This window comes from Cryptomeria japonica, chromosome 8 (genome assembly GCF_030272615.1).
Source record: "Cryptomeria japonica chromosome 8, Sugi_1.0, whole genome shotgun sequence".
NCBI lineage: Eukaryota > Viridiplantae > Streptophyta > Pinopsida > Cupressales > Cupressaceae > Cryptomeria > Cryptomeria japonica.
This window is the reverse complement of record NC_081412.1, coordinates 230455158-230477514: the sequence shown is the minus strand read 5'-3', so window position 1 is coordinate 230477514 and position 22357 is coordinate 230455158. Positions and strand designations below refer to the sequence as shown.

At 36.0% G+C, this 22357-nt stretch overlaps 1 protein-coding gene across 4 annotated transcripts in view; it reads left to right on the top strand.

The window, feature by feature from the left end:
- The first annotated feature begins 590 nt into the window (after positions 1–590).
- LOC131078973 (mediator of RNA polymerase II transcription subunit 25) overlaps positions 591–22357 on the top strand; it is an 89684-nt gene continuing 67917 nt past the window's right edge. For 2 of the 4 annotated variants that reach the window (XM_058016835.2, XM_058016832.2), the window contains exons 1-7: positions 592–974; positions 4348–4378; positions 7784–7847; positions 8080–8210; positions 8601–8813; positions 8947–9012; positions 10593–10827. In XM_058016835.2, the coding sequence (XP_057872818.2) occupies positions 859–974; positions 4348–4378; positions 7784–7847; positions 8080–8210; positions 8601–8813; positions 8947–9012; positions 10593–10827 (856 nt within the window). In that variant the 5' untranslated portion in view covers positions 592–858. Of the gene's footprint in view, positions 975–4347; positions 4379–7783; positions 7848–8079; positions 8211–8600; positions 8814–8946; positions 9013–10592; positions 10828–22357 lie in introns of all 4 variants that reach the window. The other 2 variants (XM_058016833.2, XM_058016834.2) reach the window with 2 other exon arrangements.

Here is a 22357-nt window from a genome sequence, read left to right as displayed (position 1 = left end):
CTATGGTTACATTTTAACAAGATATTACATGTCAATTATATTTTATTTATAAATATGTAGTAATATTTTTTTCTTTAATGTCACTATAAAAGTAATAACAAATACATGTACAAATGAAATGGAATTATAAAACAATGAATAACACAATCATTACTTTTAAAATTTATAGATAAAGAAAAAATATTAAATTCACTATTAAAATTAAAAGCAAGTTTCTAAATTGATGTTAAAAAATAGAATTATAAAACAATCAATAACAATCATTACTTTTAAGATTTATATAAAACAAAAATCTTCAATTAAAAGTAAGTTTCTAAATTGATATTAAAAAAATATCAAAATAATATTATTAGGGAAAGTTAAAATATTCTTAAAATAAGAAACATTCAATTTTTTAATTATTTTAAATTAATATATTTTTTAAAATAAATATTATGAAATATGAAATACAATCTATAGTAAATCCTAAAATTGAAAAACATTCTAAAATTGAAAAACGGTGTCTCATAACACCACCACAATAGTTCCGTGCGAGTAGAATAATATACCACTAAGTACCTAGTATTTTCGGAAAGTGAAACGGCCGAGGAGGCGAAGGGCTAATATGTTGTAGTTGTTGTACATTTCGCGGCCAAAGACAATCGCGACAACTTATAGGGAGGAAATTGCCTTTCCTATAAATTTTCCTTAAATTTGCGTTACGCAGTCGCGGAATTTCCTCTATAAATATTTGCGCTAAAACGTAACTGTATATCCCTGCCGTCGTAGAGGGTGTTTGCAAAGCACGCGGATCACCATTCCATTCATTTGCAGACCATATTTCTGTGTCATGCGATACAATTCTCACATTAATTAAAGATGAATACGCAGGGAAACTCAAGTCCTCACCAATTAATTCTTGTAGTCGAAGGAACTGCAGCCCTCGGCCCATACTGGTCTCTGTTGCGTTCCGAGTACATTGATAAGATTATCAGGTGATTTTTTGCTGTACGGTAATTTAATAATTTTTTTTCCCGCTTTCCCATATTACGCATTTCTTTACCTGTAAAATTTGAGAATTTTGATTTGCTATAACAAAAAATTAGTGCAAGGAGTTGCTTTGATTGAAATGCCTCCAATTTGAACCTTGATGACCTAAAGTTAAAAGCACTGATGATGCATCTTTGGTTTTTGGAGAGCACAATTTCAACACTTTAATATGTTTCATTAGAATTTGAATCTTGGGTTTTGCTATGAAGCGTTGATGCTTTTACTGCCTTAGCTTAGCCCTTTGACAATCCCTTTACATTCTTTTGTTTTTAAGGGTTTATTTTAGTTTTTGTAAAAGTTACGTTGTAAAATTGTGAGAATTAAGATAGATATGGGACCTGATTAGACTTGTTTTAACAGAAACTCACTGTAATCAGCTGTTTCGATAGAAGTTTATGCAATTCTAACCTATTATAAAGCCACTTTTAGGTCTCTGTTATTTTTTCCTAATGGTAGTGAGGGAATTGACTGGCCTCTCAAAACCACTTTGTCAGCATTATTTATCCATTTGTATATCTAATACCTTGCCGTGTATAATAGAAGTTCATGCAAATTAAAACATAAAATGCTGTTGTTTGGAGTGAAATTTCACTTTCTTAGGATTTTCAATCATCTCACTTGAAATATTAGTGCCATTTTTGCAGCATTTTTTATCAATTGGTAAATCCCAATTATTGCTGTGTTTAGTAGATGTTCATGCATATTATAAATGATTAATGTAAAACTGCTGTATTATGAAATGCAATTTCACTTTCTTAGGATTTTCAGATCATCTCAGTTGAAATATTAGTGAACATGGTTTGACACAAACTTACAGCAATCAGTTGCTTTGCTAGATATATATGCAGCTTTAACTCTGTTAGCTGTAAGTTTTTCACTACTGTTTTTTTGAATGTTACTAGAGAAAATTGTCTGCAACCTTATGCAAATAAAAATTGCAGGAATTTTCATGCATCGATATCTCCCTTTGTTTAAAATAATTTATATTTAGGTGTTGTCTATTTTTGGATATTGTTTTCTTTTTTAAGATTAATTGCTGGGGTTTTCTAGTGGGGCCTCTGTTCAAGAAGAAGATTTCCTGATGACTTTGTGATCTTACCAGCGTCCTTGCTCCGAAGGGCAGGACCATAAACACATTTGAAACAGTGAGGTGCCTTTATTGTGTGTCTGGTGTCACCATAAGACTGTTGAAGACTTTCCTCAGGTCCTTACAATATGCCTAAACGTTGAGGTGCCTTTATTGTGTCTGGTGTCACCATAAGACTGTTGAAGACTTTCCCCGGTTTCTTGCAATATGCCTTGGGCACCAGCAGGTCCTTCTGAACCAGCAACAATTCTTTAGAGTCATTGGGTCTCTCTACGTAAGGATTCCTCACGCTATCAAAACTCCTTCCCATTGGTGCACCCACATTATCATTTCTCACAGGAACGTATAGACCCATACTGAGCACCTTTGCACCACTAAAATGAACTTGAAGCATGACTTTTACAAAGACTAATGTAGCCATCTTGTGATAGTTGGAAGTAGCCCATAGGCATTTCCTTGTTGCAGGGCTCAAGAGATTTTGGACAATGTGTCATCTTGAAGCCAAGCAAACACATTGTCAACACCCACAGCAAGCACGTAGGAAACCAGAGCCACCTTGCTGGGAACCACCAATCCAACATATTGTAAAGAACACACCAACAAAGCGTAATGAGAACCCACAACTCCTTTGTCAGCTTTAGAAATTATTCCCACATAAATGCCCACATGCCAGTTTTTGGAAAGAGGATCATGTCTACTAACAAAAGATGTGATAAGAAGTACTTTTCAAGCCCCAACAAATATGAAAGACATTTGCTGTAAAGAGCTGTTAGGGGATCTTGATCCACACCACAGTGTGCTAGAAAATCAGCTGCTATGTTGGAGGCCTTATGACAATGTGACTAGACAACTTCCTTGAAATGAAGGCTTAAAGTTAAAGACTAAGCCTTCTCCAAAAGTCTTCTCAGCTGCCAATTTGGACATGAGCCTTTCTACAACATGTTAATCATGACAAGGAAGTCCCTGTCTACTATTGACTGCTGTGCACCTAATGAGGAAGCCAACACAATCCCTGCAACAACACTTTCCCATTTTATTTCATTATTAGTTCGGTGGCTGAAGAAGAGAGAGCCACTCTTGATCAAGCTATTGTCTCCTGCATGAAGAATGACACTTGCACTTGTGCTACCTGGGTTGCTTCTTGAAGCCCCAGCGAAGTTGAGTTTAGTCAACCTATATGGGGGGCTTGACAGCATGAAGCCGTGCTATGTTTTTATTTTCATCTAGACTAACTCAAAGGATAAGAAGATAAATTCCTTCTTTCTGAATTCATGTCCCCATTTATACTTTAATGGGCTCTTCTGTTTGCACTTTTCACTCTCATAGGGTCTTTAATGAACCTAGGTTGGGGGTGTCTGTAAGGGGTGAAGCCATGCCACATTTTCATTTTCACCTAGCCTTGTGTCACCTAAAGTACTAGAAGAGTTCTTGTTACTTTCTGATTGAGTACCCATTAATACTTTGATGGGGCCTATTGGATGTGCTTTTCACTTACATTGGGTTTTTTAAATTTGAATGAAAAAGTTTAGGAAGCATGATAGTCATGGAATATGACTGGTTGCTTAAACAAAAACTTATTGCAAATCGCTGTTTTGCTACAAACTCATTTTATTTTGTTTAACATTATTAATCCAGACATAGGCACTGCCAAATTTCACCATGGTTAGAGGAAAATTGACTGTTTTATCTGTAAATTAAATTTGTAGCATCATGTTTTCATTGGTTTATACAATTATTTTGCTGTCTTTGCTAGAATTCTAGCAATTTCAAAACAGCTAAAGTAGAATTAGACACTGATATAATTTTGCATGCATTTCTCCTTTTCTGAGATTATTTCAATCTATATATTCAGAAATGGGATGTCAAATTCCTAATGTGTTCAAAACTTAAACAAAGAATCAGGTGTTTTGGTTATGCTTGAACATGATCCGTGTTTAATAGGATACATGCAAAGTTCAAAAACACCTGGGTTTAAAGGGTTACCTTCTGACACGACCCAGGCTTAATGGGGGTATCTATAATATGACTCAATTTTAATCATGAGAATGTTGCTGAAGGTTACCTAATCTAATTACCTGGGTCATCACCTTGGAGACCTGTCTACAAGCAATTGATAATACACAATGTCTATTCCTCTACCATTCTTATTAGTTTTTTAAGGCTGTTCTCTTTTTTTACAAACCTTTCTAATAGCAGCATTCTTTTCTCACTTTGGTATAATGTGCATGCAGGTCCTTTTGTGGAAATGAGCCGGGTAGTCAGGTACATCTGAATATTTGTAATGAAAAATACTGCCTTTTTAATGAAGTAATGCTCCCTCAGAGTGGATATCTGGAATGTACTAATAATCATTTTTGTTGCATGCTATTGTCAGATAGTGATTTTATCTGCTCGAAATCAGTGTGTTTTTTAATTTGTGTATCGCATCTTACAGATTTTGTTTCCAAAGTAAGGCATATAGGATGGAAAGTTTCCTATGCATGAAGATTTACTCTTTACAAGAAAAGTGAATGGCATTTGACACAATGGCCCCATGGCATTGTAATGTATGTCTTAACAAGCATATAATATTACTGTTGGGATGTTGTAAAGAGCCAAGTTCGCATTAAACTTCAAAATCAAGATATAAGTTGATGTGTGAGACATTGTTCTCTCTAGTGGGAGTCCTTCATTCAGATGTTTCCTTGACTCATGGTTCAACCTTGTAGACATAAGCTTGCATCATCAAATCCATGGCATTATACTATTATAGCTATATTTGCACGTTTCATCACAAATCATCAATGATCCTTAGAAGTGTCATCCCCATAGGACCATAGGTCCTACTATACAAAACTAGAGCAAATTACTTTTCCTGAACCCTTGAGATCATAGATCCTCATCTTTATTCTCATAGCATTGTTGGGAGACTCATATTAATCCATACAAAGCCTTTCCAATTTGCAGGCACGTTTTTTCCGGCAATAAGAAAACTTCGTGACAGGTTTAAATTCTTCACACAAATTTTTCTTGGCAAGCGGATTGTATAATTCATAAACATTTTATTCTATAGTACAGCCAATAAAAACACATTTTGTCCTTATGTTAGCTATTGTTCATGTACAATTCCAGCCATGTGGAGCAAAGTACACCTACGTTTCTAATCACTACCTTAGTATTTCCAAAAAGGCAGCATTCAACTGGATGCAATTAATTACTGATATCAATTTTCTTTTTCAAAATAAAACTGGGGCCAACTCCCAAGCAGACCTTCACATACCACTGACGGCATACCAAAGGCAGCTCAGTTTATCATTGCTCAGCCCAGCAACCCAGTGACACACTGTTAGGAAAACATGAACACCACTAACCCACACCCAGACAACCAAAGATAAAACCCAACTAAATAGATGTAGGTACAATGCATCCATTTGAGATGCTGGCATCCTGGGAGAGAGCCTATTGCTTTGCTCCTCTTGTTGCTACCTAGCATCCAGCACTGTACCCTGTAAGCTTTCTTTTATGTTAGCCACATTTATTCTGCAGTAGGAATTCTCTCTCTGCTCCCTTGAAACCATCCACACCTAGAACCGGCAGCATCATCAAACTCATTACCCACGCCACATCATCCTGGTTGTCATGATTGTAATTCTGTAAATCCAAATATAAATGCTTTGTTTTTAGGTGCTGTTCTTGAACCATTTGAATTTTCTTATAGGAATTCTACCCTCAATATCCTCATCAGTGTCTCATCTTAGATCACCCTTGGCTTCCAATTGCCCTGGAGCCTTTTCATTTAAATTTTTTTTTGTTCATTAATCCAACTTCACATAATAAATTCATTGTTATTCAGGTGGCAGAAAATGTTACTGACTAAAGGCTCCTTTACCAGCCGAGTAAGCTTCTTTTGTAAATCATGATCAATGGATGCCTTTGTCCTTTTCTCACCAGTGTTTGCAGATTCTTTTTTGTCCTTCTTTTGTAAATATTTAAGATGTTGTGCAAATGCTCGTCAGAAACAACTACACTATAAGGCAAATCCCAAAAAGATGATTCTCCCACACACCAGCTGAAATTGGCATGCAAGAGACACAGCATAAATAGAAATCAAGGTAAAACCCAGAAAGATGGAATGGAATGATGGCTGTAGTTACAGCTAATGCTCAGTTGAGGTGCTATCACACCCTGCATTGATAATAAGGTGTAACTGGCATGTCAACTTAGTACTGTGGGAGGATACTTGCAGATTGTGTGATAGCCTCATCCAAATGTAAAACTCCCAATCATTACACCCCTCTTTCAGAAATATCCTTCTCCAATAGAAATTTATATTTAATGCACATAATTTGATATTTAAAACAGCACCCCTGTTTGAACTGGAATCATTCATTAAGCCATCATAGGCTTTGGGCTGATTGTTAAAAGAAATGGTGAGTGATTGTTGCTCAATAACAGCAATAGCCAGTAGATACACCAGAGGATACATTCCGAGAAGCAGTGCTGATAAGAGATTGAATAAAATCATTTCTTAACATTCCAGACCTCTCCCAGAATGGTCTCTAGTTTCCAACTAAGGGTCATCCCTTCTGACATCACCCAACTTTTCCCTGATTACCACCGAATCCCCTCCTACAATCAGATTGTTTACCCCTTCTCAACAGTGAACTTAAGATGGCAATCACTTTTGCCTCATTTTTAGTTTCTCTGGTTAAATACAAACCACCACCCTGCTTTGAGGAATCACTTGTGATTCTGAAGAGTCATCTCATTCATGCCATTTTGGTAATTCCTCTCAAGGCTCCTGTTAAAGTTCAATTTGTGATACTGAAGCAGAGGCAGATTCATATTGCCATAGCCCTCTTGGTTCTATTGTCAATTGACCCATCTATGGGGGATATAAGATTTACTATTTTATTGGTGATTGTTGGATTATTTAATTCCTCTTTTCCAAATTTGAGGAAAGTTGCGGAGTGTGTGGGCTGCATGGTCCTCTCTCTCACTTTCTCTTTGGTTTTCATTCCCTTTCTTATTGGTTATGTTGTTGTCTATGACGCTTTGTTACTTTGTGTAGTGGTTCAAGTAGCTTTGGGCATTGTTTTGCTTGGTCTGTAGCTTTTTCCATTGTGCCCAGTAAATCTAGGAAGTAGGAAGAATCCTACTAAGAAAGGCTTTGTCCTTGCCAAGAAACTCATGAAGTTGCATTCCACTGAGTCCTTTAATGTTCACTTAGTGGCCCTTATGTGCCATTTGTCAAGCCATTGGCAGAATTTCTAGAAACAAGCCCATGGCTCAGCTTCAGAACTGGTTAGACTATAGGCGCTTGTCTCCTACTATCACTGATCAAATAATTCTCTGTAAGATGGAAACTTTGGACTTAACTTGCCTCAGTGCTATATTATTATGAATTTAATGCAGTCTATTGCAATTGACGATTTTTTTATCCTCTGGACTAAATTGAGGGTCATTCCTATTTGATGTTAGATCTGTCCCTTGGTTGAATGCAATGCTTTTATGCTTGGCTGTAAGAAACCAAGCAAATACAACACTTGTCATTTGAATTGCAGTACACATATTTTTGGGAGTTGGTGGTTCTAGTTATTTCATACCATCTTTCCAAGTTATTATTAGTAATTTTCATGTATAATTTGGTTAACAATTTTTAATGGACAAATTTGTTGTGCACCGCAGAAGAGTTCTAGGCCAAACATTCGAATGGCACTTGTACAGTTCTACTGTCATGGACCTCACAGTGGTATGTTGTTGGTAACTGAACTCTACTCATATTGTTATACCTTTTATAATGATCTCATACTTTTCTGTCATGATTCCCTACTTATTCACATATCACTACTTCATTGAATTATAGTTAATAGACTAACAAAGGAATCTTAGATTCATCTTCTGGTTGAAACTGAAACCCTATCGCTTTGAGTGTGGGTTTTGCATCATTTGCTAGAATAAATGATCTTTTGATTTTTTCGTAGTTGGTTCGGTGCAGCGGAGTGCATGGACAACAAGTTTGGACACTTTCCAACAGTGGCTTTCAGATATCAATTTCTGTGCTGGTGGCCTTGGGGAAGTTGCCATAGCAGAAGGCCTTGCCGAAGCATTAACGGTATTTAAAACTTGAAGTTGAAATTAATAATAGCATTTTTTATGGATTGTTTTTGTGGAGATGGTTATTGGTCAACAAAGAACTAATAAGAGCAATGCAGTTCAACATACTTAGCCCATATAGGCAATAAAATACTGATGTGTTGAGTTCATTTTATTTTAGAATAATCCAAGCTAGTGAATTATAGTTCAAGTATGCCATTCCTATGAAAATCTGGTTTAGTGCCAATCAGAAACTAAATCTTTTATGGATTCTACAAAATATTTTTCTTTTTTAAAATGATTGTTACTTAAAATAGTGACAGCTAGAGAAAAACTTGATTTGCTTAATGAAAATTGTTTATAAACTTGACATCCACTTTCTGAAGATTCCTTGATACTTTATTATCAGTTGCTTGCACCAAGCCAGACTGTGGCTCAGATGACACAGGGGATGGACAGCCAAAATCACTGTGTGTTAGTTGCAGCATCTAATCCATACCCTCTTGCAACTCCTGTTCCACGACCATATGGGCATAATCCAAGTCAGCAGAACACAAATTCAGAATTCCAACCACTGCAATGGGTTGCAGATGCAGATACTGTTGCCAAGGCATTTGTGCAGGCATGTAAAATGGATTAGTCAATTTTACTGTCTGAATATACTTGAGACACAGTAGCAGTTTGTTGATTTTGTGAAACTCGTTGCTTAATGCCAGTTACTATCTCAGTGCTAATTTTTTCCATTTCCATTTCAGTACTCTGTTTCTCTCTCAGTAATTGCACCCAAACAACTTCCCAAGCTAAAATCAGTATACAATGCGGTAAGAGACCACTTTCTACTTATGGTGTTATGATTAACATTAAATTCTATTGGTTTTTTAATTGGCAAATTGCAAATTATCTTAAGTAGGGAGAAATACAGTACAGAAGTGCAGACTTATACAGGTCTTCTATTTCTTTAATATGATACAAAAACCCAAGAACTAAATATCTTTGAATCTGGAAAGTTCTAACTACAAACTGAGATTGTCATCAAATCAAAACTTATTTATCTGAGATATTGTGGACTATTTTCAATTAATCCTTCATGTACACACCAGAATTTACTGAGTATCAAAGAAAATAGCAGAACCACAAAACAATAATATCTGTCAGTCTGCTATCCTAAGGGACATAAAATGTAAGGATATGAATGGTATACAATGCAGTAAAACTCCTTTTTTCACCTATGGTCTTATGATTAAATGTAAAATGCGTTGTCCTTTTTAAATATAAAATAGACAAAATACAAATTTATCAAGTACGGGAAATTAAAGTACAAACATGGAAATTTTAACTTGCTGCAACTTCTGGAATTTCATACACTTACCTGTCATAGTAATTCATACACTTGCCAGATTTTATTAAGTAACAAAGAAAATAGCAGAACTTCAAAACAATAATATCCATCCATCTGCTATGCTAGGACATAATATACAAGATTAAGAACCAAAGAGTTCAGTAGAAGGCTGTTTGGCAAAGAATTCTTCCCGACTCTTAGACTATGAAGGATGTATAATCTGCCGCCACCTGGTTCCGATTTTACCAGTTGATCAACAACAACAATTCTTTCCTTGGAAAGTGTTGAGCCCTTCTTTTGCAATCTGATACAGGATTAGAGGAGCTGGGTGAAATGCAGAGTAAGAGGATTGAGATTCTTAGATGGCCTCCAGAATGCCTTCCACTAACACCTAAAATGGCTATCTGTAAACAATCTCAATTTTGTCTCGATGCACACCCTTCCCATTGCAGCTTGACCTTATGATAGACAAGCAGCCATTGGTTTAATGTACAGGTGGATAACTAGCCAATGGCAACAAAGTCAAGAGTTCCTTAGAAAAGGATAATAAACGCAGGGTGAGTAGAGTATGCTTCCTCTAGTTGGTTATACTTACAGTGGACTCTTTTGATCTGTATATTGGGAGGTCCTTATTATCTAAATCCATGTCCCATTTCATTTTTTATGCATAAGGATATTCATTACTGGCATCTCTGAATGCACATAGGATAATTAAGTTGCTGGCATTGGCATGTACTAAGAAAGCTTTTCTCAAAATAGAGTTTTCAATGAGGAAAGAGATCAAATGTTACTGATATCCTCGAGCATATTCATTTTTTCTTGCTAACTGTATCTACCTGCGTGCCTGATAATCAAAGTGAGATTTTGTCCTTGATAGAATTAATCAAACAGTTTAATAATGGATTGTGAATTTCAATCCTTAATCACTTTTGAGACATTATATAACTTGTAATTGTTTGAGATAGCTGACAAATGATGCACATGTTTGAATAATGTAATTCACTATCCTCTGTTAATATAATGCCATTTGTTCTACATATTTATATTTTATATCTTGTGCAGGGCAAACACAATCCATCAGCAACAGATTCAGTAATGGAAAATATGAAATATTCACAACACTTGGTTGTCCTTTCTGAGAGTTTTATGGATGCATATTCTGCTCTAAGTTGCTCTGGAGCAACGTCAATGAATGCAAGCACAAATTTGATAAAGACCGATTTACCATCTGCACCTACACATTCTGGTCCTCTACAACCGCAGACAACTGCTGTCAGACCTTCATCAGGCCAAGCAGGTTTAATTCTCTTTCCTATCTTCTCTTCTGGTGCCTTTGGTGGATATTGTTGATGTACTATAATCACATCATTTAGTCTAAATAAAGTTATTGTGCCGTGAGATGGCATGTTGGGTTGTAGGCTAAGTCACAGGATATGGCGATTTTCATGAATGAGGTTCGAATTTCAAACTTCTATAAAAAAAAATCGAATTTAATCGAATTTCCTCTATAAAGCACTGCTATCCGCCTCTACACACAACTCAGCTGGTCGTGGGTATCCTTTCTATATGCTTTGTATCTATTGGGTCATGGGTGTCTGCAACTGCTGGGTCGCCCTCGGATTTTCCCCAACAAGGGTCGCTATTCTGATAATTTATTAGAAGTATACATATATTTAAAAATAAACAAAATTATAGAAGGCGAATTTTATCCGAATTTTTTTTCGAATTTTTCCCTTGTCGAATTTCATCTGAATTTCATGGCTGTTGAATTCGAATTCGAATTCAAACCTTGTGACTTAGGTTGTAGGTACTATGAAGTTTCTACCTATTTCAAACTATGCATTTGAAAAAATCATCCTTTACTAATTTTTGTGAAGTGAAGGTGAAAGTATCAAATTGTTAAAAATGCTAGATATTTCCTATCAGGATGCCTGATTTCTAACATTAGCAAATTTCCACACTAGGCTTGGACTACAGCCATGTGTGTGTACATGATGATGTGCTTAAGTATTTGTTATTGCTTTTTTGGAAACCAAGAGCTTTAGACCATGGTATTTCACTACAGGTTATTGCACGATTCTAAGTTTCTTACAAAAATTGAAAAAAACACATAACATGCTAAACATTAGGACATGGACAGCTGCTTCAGTGAATTTAAGAGAACTTTTGAGATATTCTGGTCATTAGGACATGGGCAGCTACTTGGCATATTGCATTACTAAACAGTACTCATAAAAAACAGTTTTGGATGCCAAAATTAGGATGCGAACAACAGCTTCTGTGTGATGACTTTTTTTCTGAAATTCATGATGCATGGATATTCTAATCATTGTATAAGAACATAACATGTATATCACTTTATAAGTCTGGATCGTTCATTGGTGGTTTAGTAGAAAAGTACGGCACAGCTAGTATTATTTCATCAATACTAATGCAGATCAATACTCTCTGCATGTTGTGCTTCTCTTCTTTGTTTTTAGGATAGGTAGTTGCATTTCAATAAAGAATTGGAAGTAATGGATTCCTACATCATTGAATAAGGAAGAAATTTTTATTGGAGAATTAAAATGTTTGGCACTCTAAGTTCTTGGAGGGCTATATTAAACTAGGTACACGAGTAAGGTGGATCTTGGATGAAGATAAAAGAAGGGTTTAATGCTAATTTGTTCTCCATTGTTTGGTTTTGATGATCATATGTTAGAAATTTAGATAGCAAGGAAGGAATGTTTCCCCATGGTTTGGCAATGTATTATTGTCAAGCTTGTGCCAACGCTTAAATATTGCTAAATCTTTGGTCACTATTTAGTTGTTTTTCCTTTGGCTATGGAAAAGTGTCTCCAATATGGAGGAGAGATGATTTAGGTTGACATTGAGAATAGCTTGCAATAGATTTCTCAAACAGATTTAGAACCAAGGTTGATTATAGAGAATTTTCTGAAGTGACTTATTTTGTGGATTGAGTTTATACAATTTCGTTTGGCTTTTATGTACTGTACTACAAATCTAATATATACATGAAATCAAAGCTAATTTTAAAAATACAAGGGTTTCATTATAATTGATTTCACATAGAACTAGTAAGAGCACCTAGAGGTGCTATTGGATGGCCGATGGGCACAAATCAGGCAAGCACCACATATTAATGGTTGTCTTGGTAGAACCATTCGGTGAGTTCCTCGGCTGACAGGATTATATATGTTTGTGCACATGGGCCACTTAATAGTACCTTTAGGAGCTGTTCCTAGTTTAAAAAAATTCATGGGTGATAATTAAAGAGATGTATGAGGATTTTATTTAAAAAACACTATGATTTATCAATAACAATGATCATTTCCAAAGATACTTAACAATGATACAACAAAAATTTACCAGAAATGAATGTGTCTTTCTAGTTGATACATTATGTAATAAGTCACCTAAAAATGCATTTCTTTTAGAAATTAAAAGAAATCGTATACTTGTCTATTTTTTGCATTACACACATTGCTAGATGCATCATCACTTCTGGAAAGTTTGTTTTGCTTTCATTATATTATTTATTGGCTTTATAATAAAAAAAACATGATATGCATGATCTTGAAAGTTAGTCCTCCATTATTTTGAGCAAGGAAATTCCTATGAATTCCATTATGCTGAGGTTCCTACATGTTGCCTTCATCAGGATTCTCAATCATGTAACTTCCTTCTGGCCAATGAAAATTCATCATGATTATATATTGAAAAGCCATTTTAAAGAAATTTTTGTTCTGAATATAAGAATAGATGAGGTCACATGGTAAGGTCTGCAAAATCATTCAAGGCAGAAGGGATTTGATTGGATGACCATGTTGGGAATGGCATGCAGGAGTATTTATTTTTGTGTGGGACACCTGAGACATGGATCCTATTTGTATTATCTTAAGATTACATTGTGTGTTTTGTTGCTAATTTGTATAGTCAGTTGTTACAAATGTCTTGTCAAATGTAGTACAAGAGCTGTAAGGCAGCTTAGTCCTCCCCTAAAACTGCATGGTTGACTTGCTCAAACTAAATGTTTGTTGTTAATGTTGTACATTGACTAACAAAGCATTACTATTTTGTTATTATCTTCAAAATTTTGCCCAGGGAAAGGAGTGTTGGAGGATGAATATGCTGACTCGGGCAAAGCTTAGTCCAAACTTAGAATAAGAATGTTGACACTGAATTCTCAGAATTTTTGTGTTTTCTAATTTTGCCTTGAGAATTTGAAGAAAAACTATTTCTGAATGTAGCTTGTCTTGAGTATATAAGTATGATTTCTCTATCTGTAATTTGTAGTTTGTGCTTTTCTTTCATGCATCGACAATTTATCAGTATTTGTGGTTGCCCAAATTAGCTGTAGCTTTGGTGGTTAAGCTCTGATAAAAAAAAAAAAATTGATATAATTCATTCATAGGATAAGTAAATACCTTGATTATTATTGCTAAAATCCTAAAGTTATAGTTCACTTAAATGATACACCTTTAGATTACATGATGAACCATATTAGGAGCTATAAACAAGATTTGGAGATGTAATATCTGTGCATACCTTCAAGTAAATAAAAAATCAGTTAGAAATCAAATGCAGCCATATGCATGTTGTTTCCATTCAATGAAAAGATTGCAATATAGAATTGAATACATACTTTGCAAGTCAACATGGCAAGTCAATATGAAGACTTTGGATCTTATTGTTAGTCTCACATTCATTGCATTATGCCTTTTCAACTTAATAATCCATTCCTCACTTCGGAGATTTGCTTTAAAAATTGTTTGTAGGAAGTACTACTTGATGAGCTCTGGCTTTCCAGGGTAGCCTTTTTTTTTGAACATGTTGCTCTGATGTTCATCTTTTGTATGCACTTTTTTAATATATTCTTAAGCATTACATATAATGATTTTACGCTTGCCATAGAAATGAGCAGGATATTCATCAGAGAGGATAGTAAATTGGGTCAAGATCCATTAGAAGGATGCTCAATATTTCCATTCATTGCACATCCAATCAAGAACTACATATCCACTTGCAATTTTTTTTCCAGAGTTAGTTTCAGCCTTGCATTTTTACATTATATATACTAAGAAAGAAACTCAATGCTTCTATTTAGAGGGAACTTTTACACTTGTGACAATAGAAGTATCCAATTGTATGATAAAACAACTAATTTGTTTAAGCCATAACTGTATTCTGTTTTGCTAAAGAAAGGATAACGCTTACAAAAGTATCCAAGGATTACTGCTATAACCCAGCCATAACTGTATTCTGTTTTGCTAAAGAAAGGACAACACTTACAAAAGTATCCCAAGGATTACTGCTATAACCCAGCCATAACTTGTATGTACAAAATTCTGAAAATTGTTTTTGGGTTGTCATCAGCAATACAAATATACATACTCCGGACAAAGCAAATATTCATGGCCACATTTAATTAGCTGCAAAAGTATTGATTGTGCTAAGTATTGATTGTTTAGGCTCTGGCTAAATGCTGGAGTGGGGTATGCATCTTTTATTCAAATTAGGGAATGGCTGCTCTTGAGAAGGAAAATCCACCTAAACCTCCTCGAAATTGACAGTTTCTTCCTTTGCATGGCTTGGAAGTAGATTCTCTTTTGGCATTGTGAATTGTGCTAAATATTAATCGTTTAGGCTCTGGCTAGATGCTGGAGTGGGGTATGCATCTTTTTTTTAAACTAGGGAATGGCTGCTTTTGAGAAGGAAAATCCACCCAAACCTACTCCAACTTACTCCTTTGCATGCATATTTATTTTCTATTCGTCACCTTCCATTAAGGAAAAGAAGAATTACAAAGAATTGTTTAAAATGAAAATAAATTTTTGTTTTCAGACTGAAGTTTAATTCATCCAGAAAGTTGGTATAATAATGGCCTATTGGCCGTCTGCTATACTGAGGCGCGATGTCGCTTCGAGTTGTCCTGCGGGCTAGGGTTTCTTCTTCCCTTGGTTGAGAGGCGTGAAGCTGGACGTCTGTAGCGAAGGGGGGTAGGTTTCGTTCTTGACTGGCAGTGGAGTCAGCAGGGAGATCGACAACGACTCTAAACCAAGATCGATTCGCTGCTCGGGATGAAGGTTTTCGTCAGGATTCTGGTTTTCATTCCTGCTCTCGGCTCATTCCAGAGAACGCTCGATGGGTGGGGGGAAGTGTTAGGCGAGCGTTGGTTCAGAGGGATTACTGTCAACCACCGGGAGGTGTGTCTCGTAGCACAGGTAACCCAACCATTGCTGCTACGTCTTTGGTCCCCACGGCCAAATCTGCTTTCGTTATTCTATCGGAGGAGGTTGAGAAGGAAGTTGAGCATAATGAAGTGGTTTTTTCAGAGTTAGGGCTTATTGGGCGCTTTATCGGCATATGGCCGAGTCTTGGTGAGTTGCACAAATGGATCTCAGTTAATTGGGAACCCTTGGTGGAGGATTATGTGCAGATTTACCCACACGCTCGTGGCTTTTTTGTTGTGGTTTTCCAAAGTGTGGCAGATAGAAACAAAGTCCTCGGCGGTGGTCAATGGAGTTGGGAGGACAAACACATGTTGATGCTGAAACCGTGGCATCCGACCTTCAACCCCGAATCGGAGTCCTTCGATCAGACTCCTCTTTGGATCAGACTTCCAAACCTTCCAATGCAGTATTGGTTTGACTCCTGTTTTGAAGCTATTGGGAACTCCTTAGGTACATTTTTAATGGCTGATGATGACTCTTTAAATTTGTTGCATACTACTTTCGCTCGTTTGTTGGTTGTGGTGGATGTTTCCATGGGCCTCCCTTCTGAAATTTCTATTACATCCTCCAAAGGGAGTTGGCTTCAGTTTGTGGATTATGAAGGGATTCCTTTCAGATGTAGGAGATGTTTTAAGACTGGGCATAATGTTGATTCTTGCACTAGGCTTAGAGTGAAGCGTACAACGTCTTGGTGGAAAGAGGTTACTCCACATTTTTATACGATGGATAAGGAGGTAGGAGATCCATCTCCCCCCCAAATTGTGGGGGATCTTTCCAGGGATAAGGGTTTGGACCCAACTAATATTATGCAAAGGGCAGGCGGAGGTTTGAGTTGTGCAAAAAATGGAGGCTCTCATTTGGGTGGCAGCTCTTCACAGGCTGGTTGTGCGTCCGGTCAGAAGTTGGTGGGTGTAGTCGTGTCTGAACAGAGGATGGAGGGTGGGTCTGGTTCTCAAGGAGATCGTGTTGTAGGTTCTGGGGATGAGGACCATGCGATTCAAAAAGTGGATTATGTTGGGGTACATAATTTGAAGTTACTGGAGAATGCCCAAGTGGATGGATGGATTGAGGTGAAACGGAAGAAAGGTAAGAAGGGTTTGGCTGGGAGTGTCTGTATTGCCCCTTCGCTGGAGGGTGGAGGTGTTTCTGGGGAGGTGGCTCCCTAATTGTAGCCACCACTGGTTTGGGCCAGTTTCAATCCTAGATCTATTAATAAAATAATCTTATTACCGACCAAAAAAATAAAATAATGGCCTATTGGCCAAATAAATCACTGCATAGAATTATCTTTAGCTAAAGGATGGATAACAGTGTTCTAGAGGATGTGTCCTAGAAACTAATGCAACAAAACACTAAAAAGCTTTAAGAGATAGGATTGTCATTGCATTCAGCTCTACAGTTTGTATAAATTGCACTTGTTATGTTTTGTTGCTTTGGTTACAATTGACGTTGTATTAATTACTTGTTAGTTTGTATGTAACTGTTAGGAATTGGTCATGATGGTTGTGTACTAATTAGCGATCATTGGGCACTTTGTATGTGCTTCTCATAGACAGGGGATGAGTTCAATTTTGTACACGATCACCATTGTTTTACATTTCAATTACGTTGAAGGCATGTTATACTCATATATGGATGCAAAAACGTCCATCAATTGAAAACTAGAGCCATTTAATTTGATGTGTTTGTGACACTTAAATGTATGAAAAGTAGAAAAAAAAACATTTTATCTATTTTCTTCTTTCATGCAGTCAATTAAATAATTTTTATTATTAAATGCTAATTATATATTCACTCCCACCTTTCAACTCTCACTCACTCTAAGTTTAACTGATCAATCAATTTTGTCTCTCTCCATTAAGACGAAGTTAACTGATTGCATGATCAGTTAAACTCAGAGTAAGTGGTAGTTGAGAGGTGGAAGTGAAGATATAATCATAAAGAATTAGTGCTAGTCAATATTACGTATTGCTGACTATATTGGAGACCAATGAACTTAATGCCTTTAAGATGAAACTATTGTGAAATATTATTGTAGTTAGCTAAACAACAAAATTAGACAATTCTTTCAATTGTGTAACAACAAGAATGAAGGATTTTGTAGGAAGTAGTTGATTGTAAAAAAATAAGTTTACAGCCAAAGTAGAAGTGCTAGTTGGAGTTGTAGTCATGAATGAAGTCATATGTCCAACCAATTTGGAAGAAACTACTTGTGGAGAGTCATTGGGTTGAAGTTGCTAGGCAAATTCGTAATCATGAGGAAGGAATCATGGATCTTTTTGACAAAGTTAAGTTGTAGGTTGTAAATGGGGAAAATTTTCATTTTGAGATGGAGCTTGACAACTATTTTATAGAAATAGAAAGAGAAGCATATGAACGTAACAACAAAATTAGACGGTTTTTTCAATCGTGTAACAATAAGAATGTAGGATATTGTAGGAAGTAGTTGATTGTAAAAAAAACAAGTTTACAGCCAAAGTAGAAGTGCTAGTTGGAGTTATAGTCGTGAATGAAGTCATATGTCCAACCAACTTGGAAGAAATTGCTTGTGGAGCTTGACAACTGTTTTATTGAAATAGAAAGAGAAGCATATGAATGTAACAACAAAATTAGACATTTCTTTCAATTGCCTAACAACAAGAATGAAGGATATTGTAAGAAGTAATTGATTGTACAAAATAGAGTTTACAACCAAAGTAGAAGTGCTAGTTGGAGTTTTATTCGTGAATGAAGTCATATGAATGTAATATTTGTGGTATTGAAGATTTACTAATCAAATTGTAGAAAGGGAAATCGAAACTAATAATGCAAGTGCTAGCTAAATGGTTTACTCCTACCTCAGGTTGGAGCGTAAGTGAAGGTAAACAAAAACAATGCAAACATAGAAAAGCATTATATATTCTATGGCTTTTTTTGATGCCTCCAAAATGATGTGTTGATGTTGTAGTTGTATGTTGAGTTGCTCTTTAGGTCCCCAATGTGACAACATATCCTTGGAAATTTTCACTCACTTGTGGAAATGTTTGGGGATGGCATGAATTTAAACAGTTGAAGGGAGAGAAATTGTTTGAAATGGAAGGGTAGGATTTGTTTGCAATGGAGGGCAAGGATTTTATAAGAGGATTTTTTGTAGTTAAAATTGAGAGGGAAGAGAGATTTAAATGTAGGTGGTTGGTTGATGTAAGGCTACTTTTGACTTGATTCTATGGATGGTGAGGATTAAAAGTTAGTTTGAATTGGGATTGAAGGTAGTTGGAGATAGATCGATAGGATTAAGTTAAATGGATTGAATTTGGAGAGGATTAGTCTAATTGATTTGATTCCTAGGATTGAGTATTAATTTCATTTTGGATGGATGATGTGGAATTTCAAATTGTTATTTAAAAATTGGTAGTTGGAGATAGATGGGTAGGATTAAGTTACTTAAATGAATGACCAAGATGTAAAGTTGATTTGTATTTGGATGGGAGGAATTTTAAATTAAAGGAAATAATGATGTGGATTTTGGATTTCAAGATTAATAATTAGTTTGAATTTGGATTGAAGGTTTAGTCTAATTGATTCGATGGTGAGGATTGGGTATTAATTTGATTTTGGATTTGATGAAGTGGACTTTAAAATTGTTTTTAAAAATTGGTAGTTGGAAATAGGTAGGATTAAGTTGGTTAAATGAATGGCCAAGATGCAATGTTAATTTGCATTTGGTTTAGGCAAATTATAAATTGAAGAAATGATGATGTGGGTTTTTCAAATGAAAAATAGAATGAACGACATTAGCTTAGTTATTAAAGAAACTGATTTATTTAATTAGTTGATGGGGAAGGGAGAATCAAATTAATTTAATAATTTATTTAATTAATTAGAATTGGGGAATTGTGGATTTGTTAAAATGCAAGGGTGAATTTTAGGTGTCTACACTGGGGGAATTGTGTAGGAGTTGATTGGTGACTCCTCAGTACCCCAAAATCTGTGCAAGATCAAAACAACTTCCACAAGAGAGAATGGCAAGAATGGATTGCAATCCCAATCTGCACCCGATAAATTCTTCAAGCTTGATGATGTGCCTTAGATCTGGGAAGGAATTTGCAACACTGGAGCTTTGATAGCATGTAGGAAGTGATTGGCGACTCCTGAGTATCCCTATAATCATTCCAAGACCAAAACAACTTCCACAAGAGAGAATGAAAGAATAGCTTGCATAATAAGGATTCATGAAATGATCAATTGAATTTGAAATATACAATAGGATGTCTTGCTTATAAAGGCTATGTGTGATGTAGTATGAACAACTAACATGGCTCAAGCACATTAAATGCCTAGGTAACTAAAAGTAAATAAAGGTCATAAAGATAAAATGTGTCTTATCTAGGCAACTAAGACTTATAGAGACAAAATTACAAATTGTGGATTAGTTCAAATAATAGGCGTTTGATGAGACAAAGAGTGGAGATAAGCTGGCCTAGTTGTTTGAAGGGGAATTGAGATAGTACATGGATAAGGGGGAGGCAAGATGTTTGAGTTAGTTAAAGGAAAATGGCTTTGGTAAATGGATAAGGGACACCCCCTTGAGAGAGAGTAGGTAGACATAGGTAGCATGGGTGGTTTGTCCGAAGGAGAGAATGGAAAAAAGGTGAGGAAGGAGGGAAAGTTGATGAAAAGTGAAGGGGGGCAAAGTTGGAAGATGAATTATGCTTTAGGCACTAGGATATGGATTTGAGGCTGGATTGATAGTTTGGTTAGATTAATGATTGAATTTTGATGCTACAACGCATGAAGAGGTGTTTGATTGGATATGATTTGTGAGGGGAATGAATTTTGATTGCAAGTACATGCATGGAATCCTTGGGCACATTCGAAATGTATTGAGCAATTTATTTGCTATAGCATATAACATAATTCACCAAGATATAAAGATCAAGGTGAGTTGATGTTCTCTATGCATAAAGGATTGTCTCAAAAACAAGAAAAACAATTAAAAATAAACAAATCATGACGCAAATAGGTCAGGAAAAAGAAACTCAAAGAAAGAGATATCCCTCCCTAAACATTCGTGAGACACAACATAGTATAATGGATTATGGTGGCCTCAATAGAGTATGTAGGTGCCACGACACACTAAAAGACTCAAAGATCCAAAAGAAATGACATAATGTGATAAAATGACAACACAAATAACAAAAATGACACAAAAGTTACAAGATGAATGCCACACATACAAATAAGGTAAAAATAGGATAGAGCTTAAAAAGGACACTGGTAATGTTTTGACTCATAGTCATTAAGTTTCCACAATCCATGAGATATTAATCAGTTGTTTCCGGATTCGATTGTGTGATGTGTAAATTTTTGCATCAACGTTGCGGATCACACTCTGTGATCCATCATCAGGTCGAAATAAGTTAGAGAGCATGCAAAAGTGAAAACAACTGATTAAAATGTTTCGACTCTTGAGTTGTATCACTTGCCTAGGATAAAGATGCTGACAATTGGTTGGTTCAAGCTAGGATGTTCTTATATAGATAGGCTAGAGGATTGCATCAAGGGTGTTGGTCTAGGTTGTGACGTGCTTGGTTGAAGCTGAATTTGATAAGGATTCGCATCATAGGATAGTGGTAGTTCATGTTGCCAAATGTGCTAGAGGTAATGCTCCAAGAGTTCTTCTTGAAGAAAAGATCAATTTGTTTCGCCTAGTCAATAGTTGTAGTTGAAAAGTGAGGGTGACGATGGAATGAGATGGATGAGGAGGGGATACAAGATGTTGTTTCCAAGGACTATGTTGAGTAAGGATGATATCTTTTGTTTAGTGGCATGCTGCTTATGTATGTTTATGCTTGGACACATCAAGAGATTGTCAAAAAAATGTTACACAATCTTTTCCATGTCCTTGTTAAGGTCAAAGGTGGGAAGAAGGATATAGATGATGGTATGATGTTGCAAATGCAATGGATAAGAATGATATGATGGCATGATATGGATGATAGGTTGATGGTTGCAAAGGATGGATGGGATGATCGGTGGAAGAAGCTTGGATTCAAGCATGGGGTACACATCAAAGAATTTACCAATGACACTCATAAATGGGTTTTCATCGTGGTACTTGCCCAAGGCACTATAAAAACGGTTTACATTTTTTGACACTTTTTTTCTCTTTTTTGATTATTGACTTTTTTGTTTCAAAATTTCAATGATTGATTGAAGTGTTTTCTTTGCATGGTTATTTTAGTTAGATATGCTACTAGTGTGGTAGTCGGTTAGTGTCATTGTGAGCTTCAATGACTATTATGTGGATTTCTCTCAAGGTGTTGCCATGATGGAAAATGGAGTAAGAGATAGGTTGGATGGACGATGCATGGTGATTGTGCAAAGGTTTGCATGAAAGGGACGTAATGATGTAGGAATGTGTGATGAGAGATTTGGGTAGATAAGGGGGGTGGATGGAAGGATTGAGGTAGGCATAAATGTCATTATGGAAATATTTTAGATGGTGTGTGATTTCATTGATCCAGGGTAATGGATTTAGGTTGGTGATGGGATCGATGAAAAGATTAATGATAGGTTGATGAGGTTGATGAAAGGATTGGTAGTGAGGGTGAT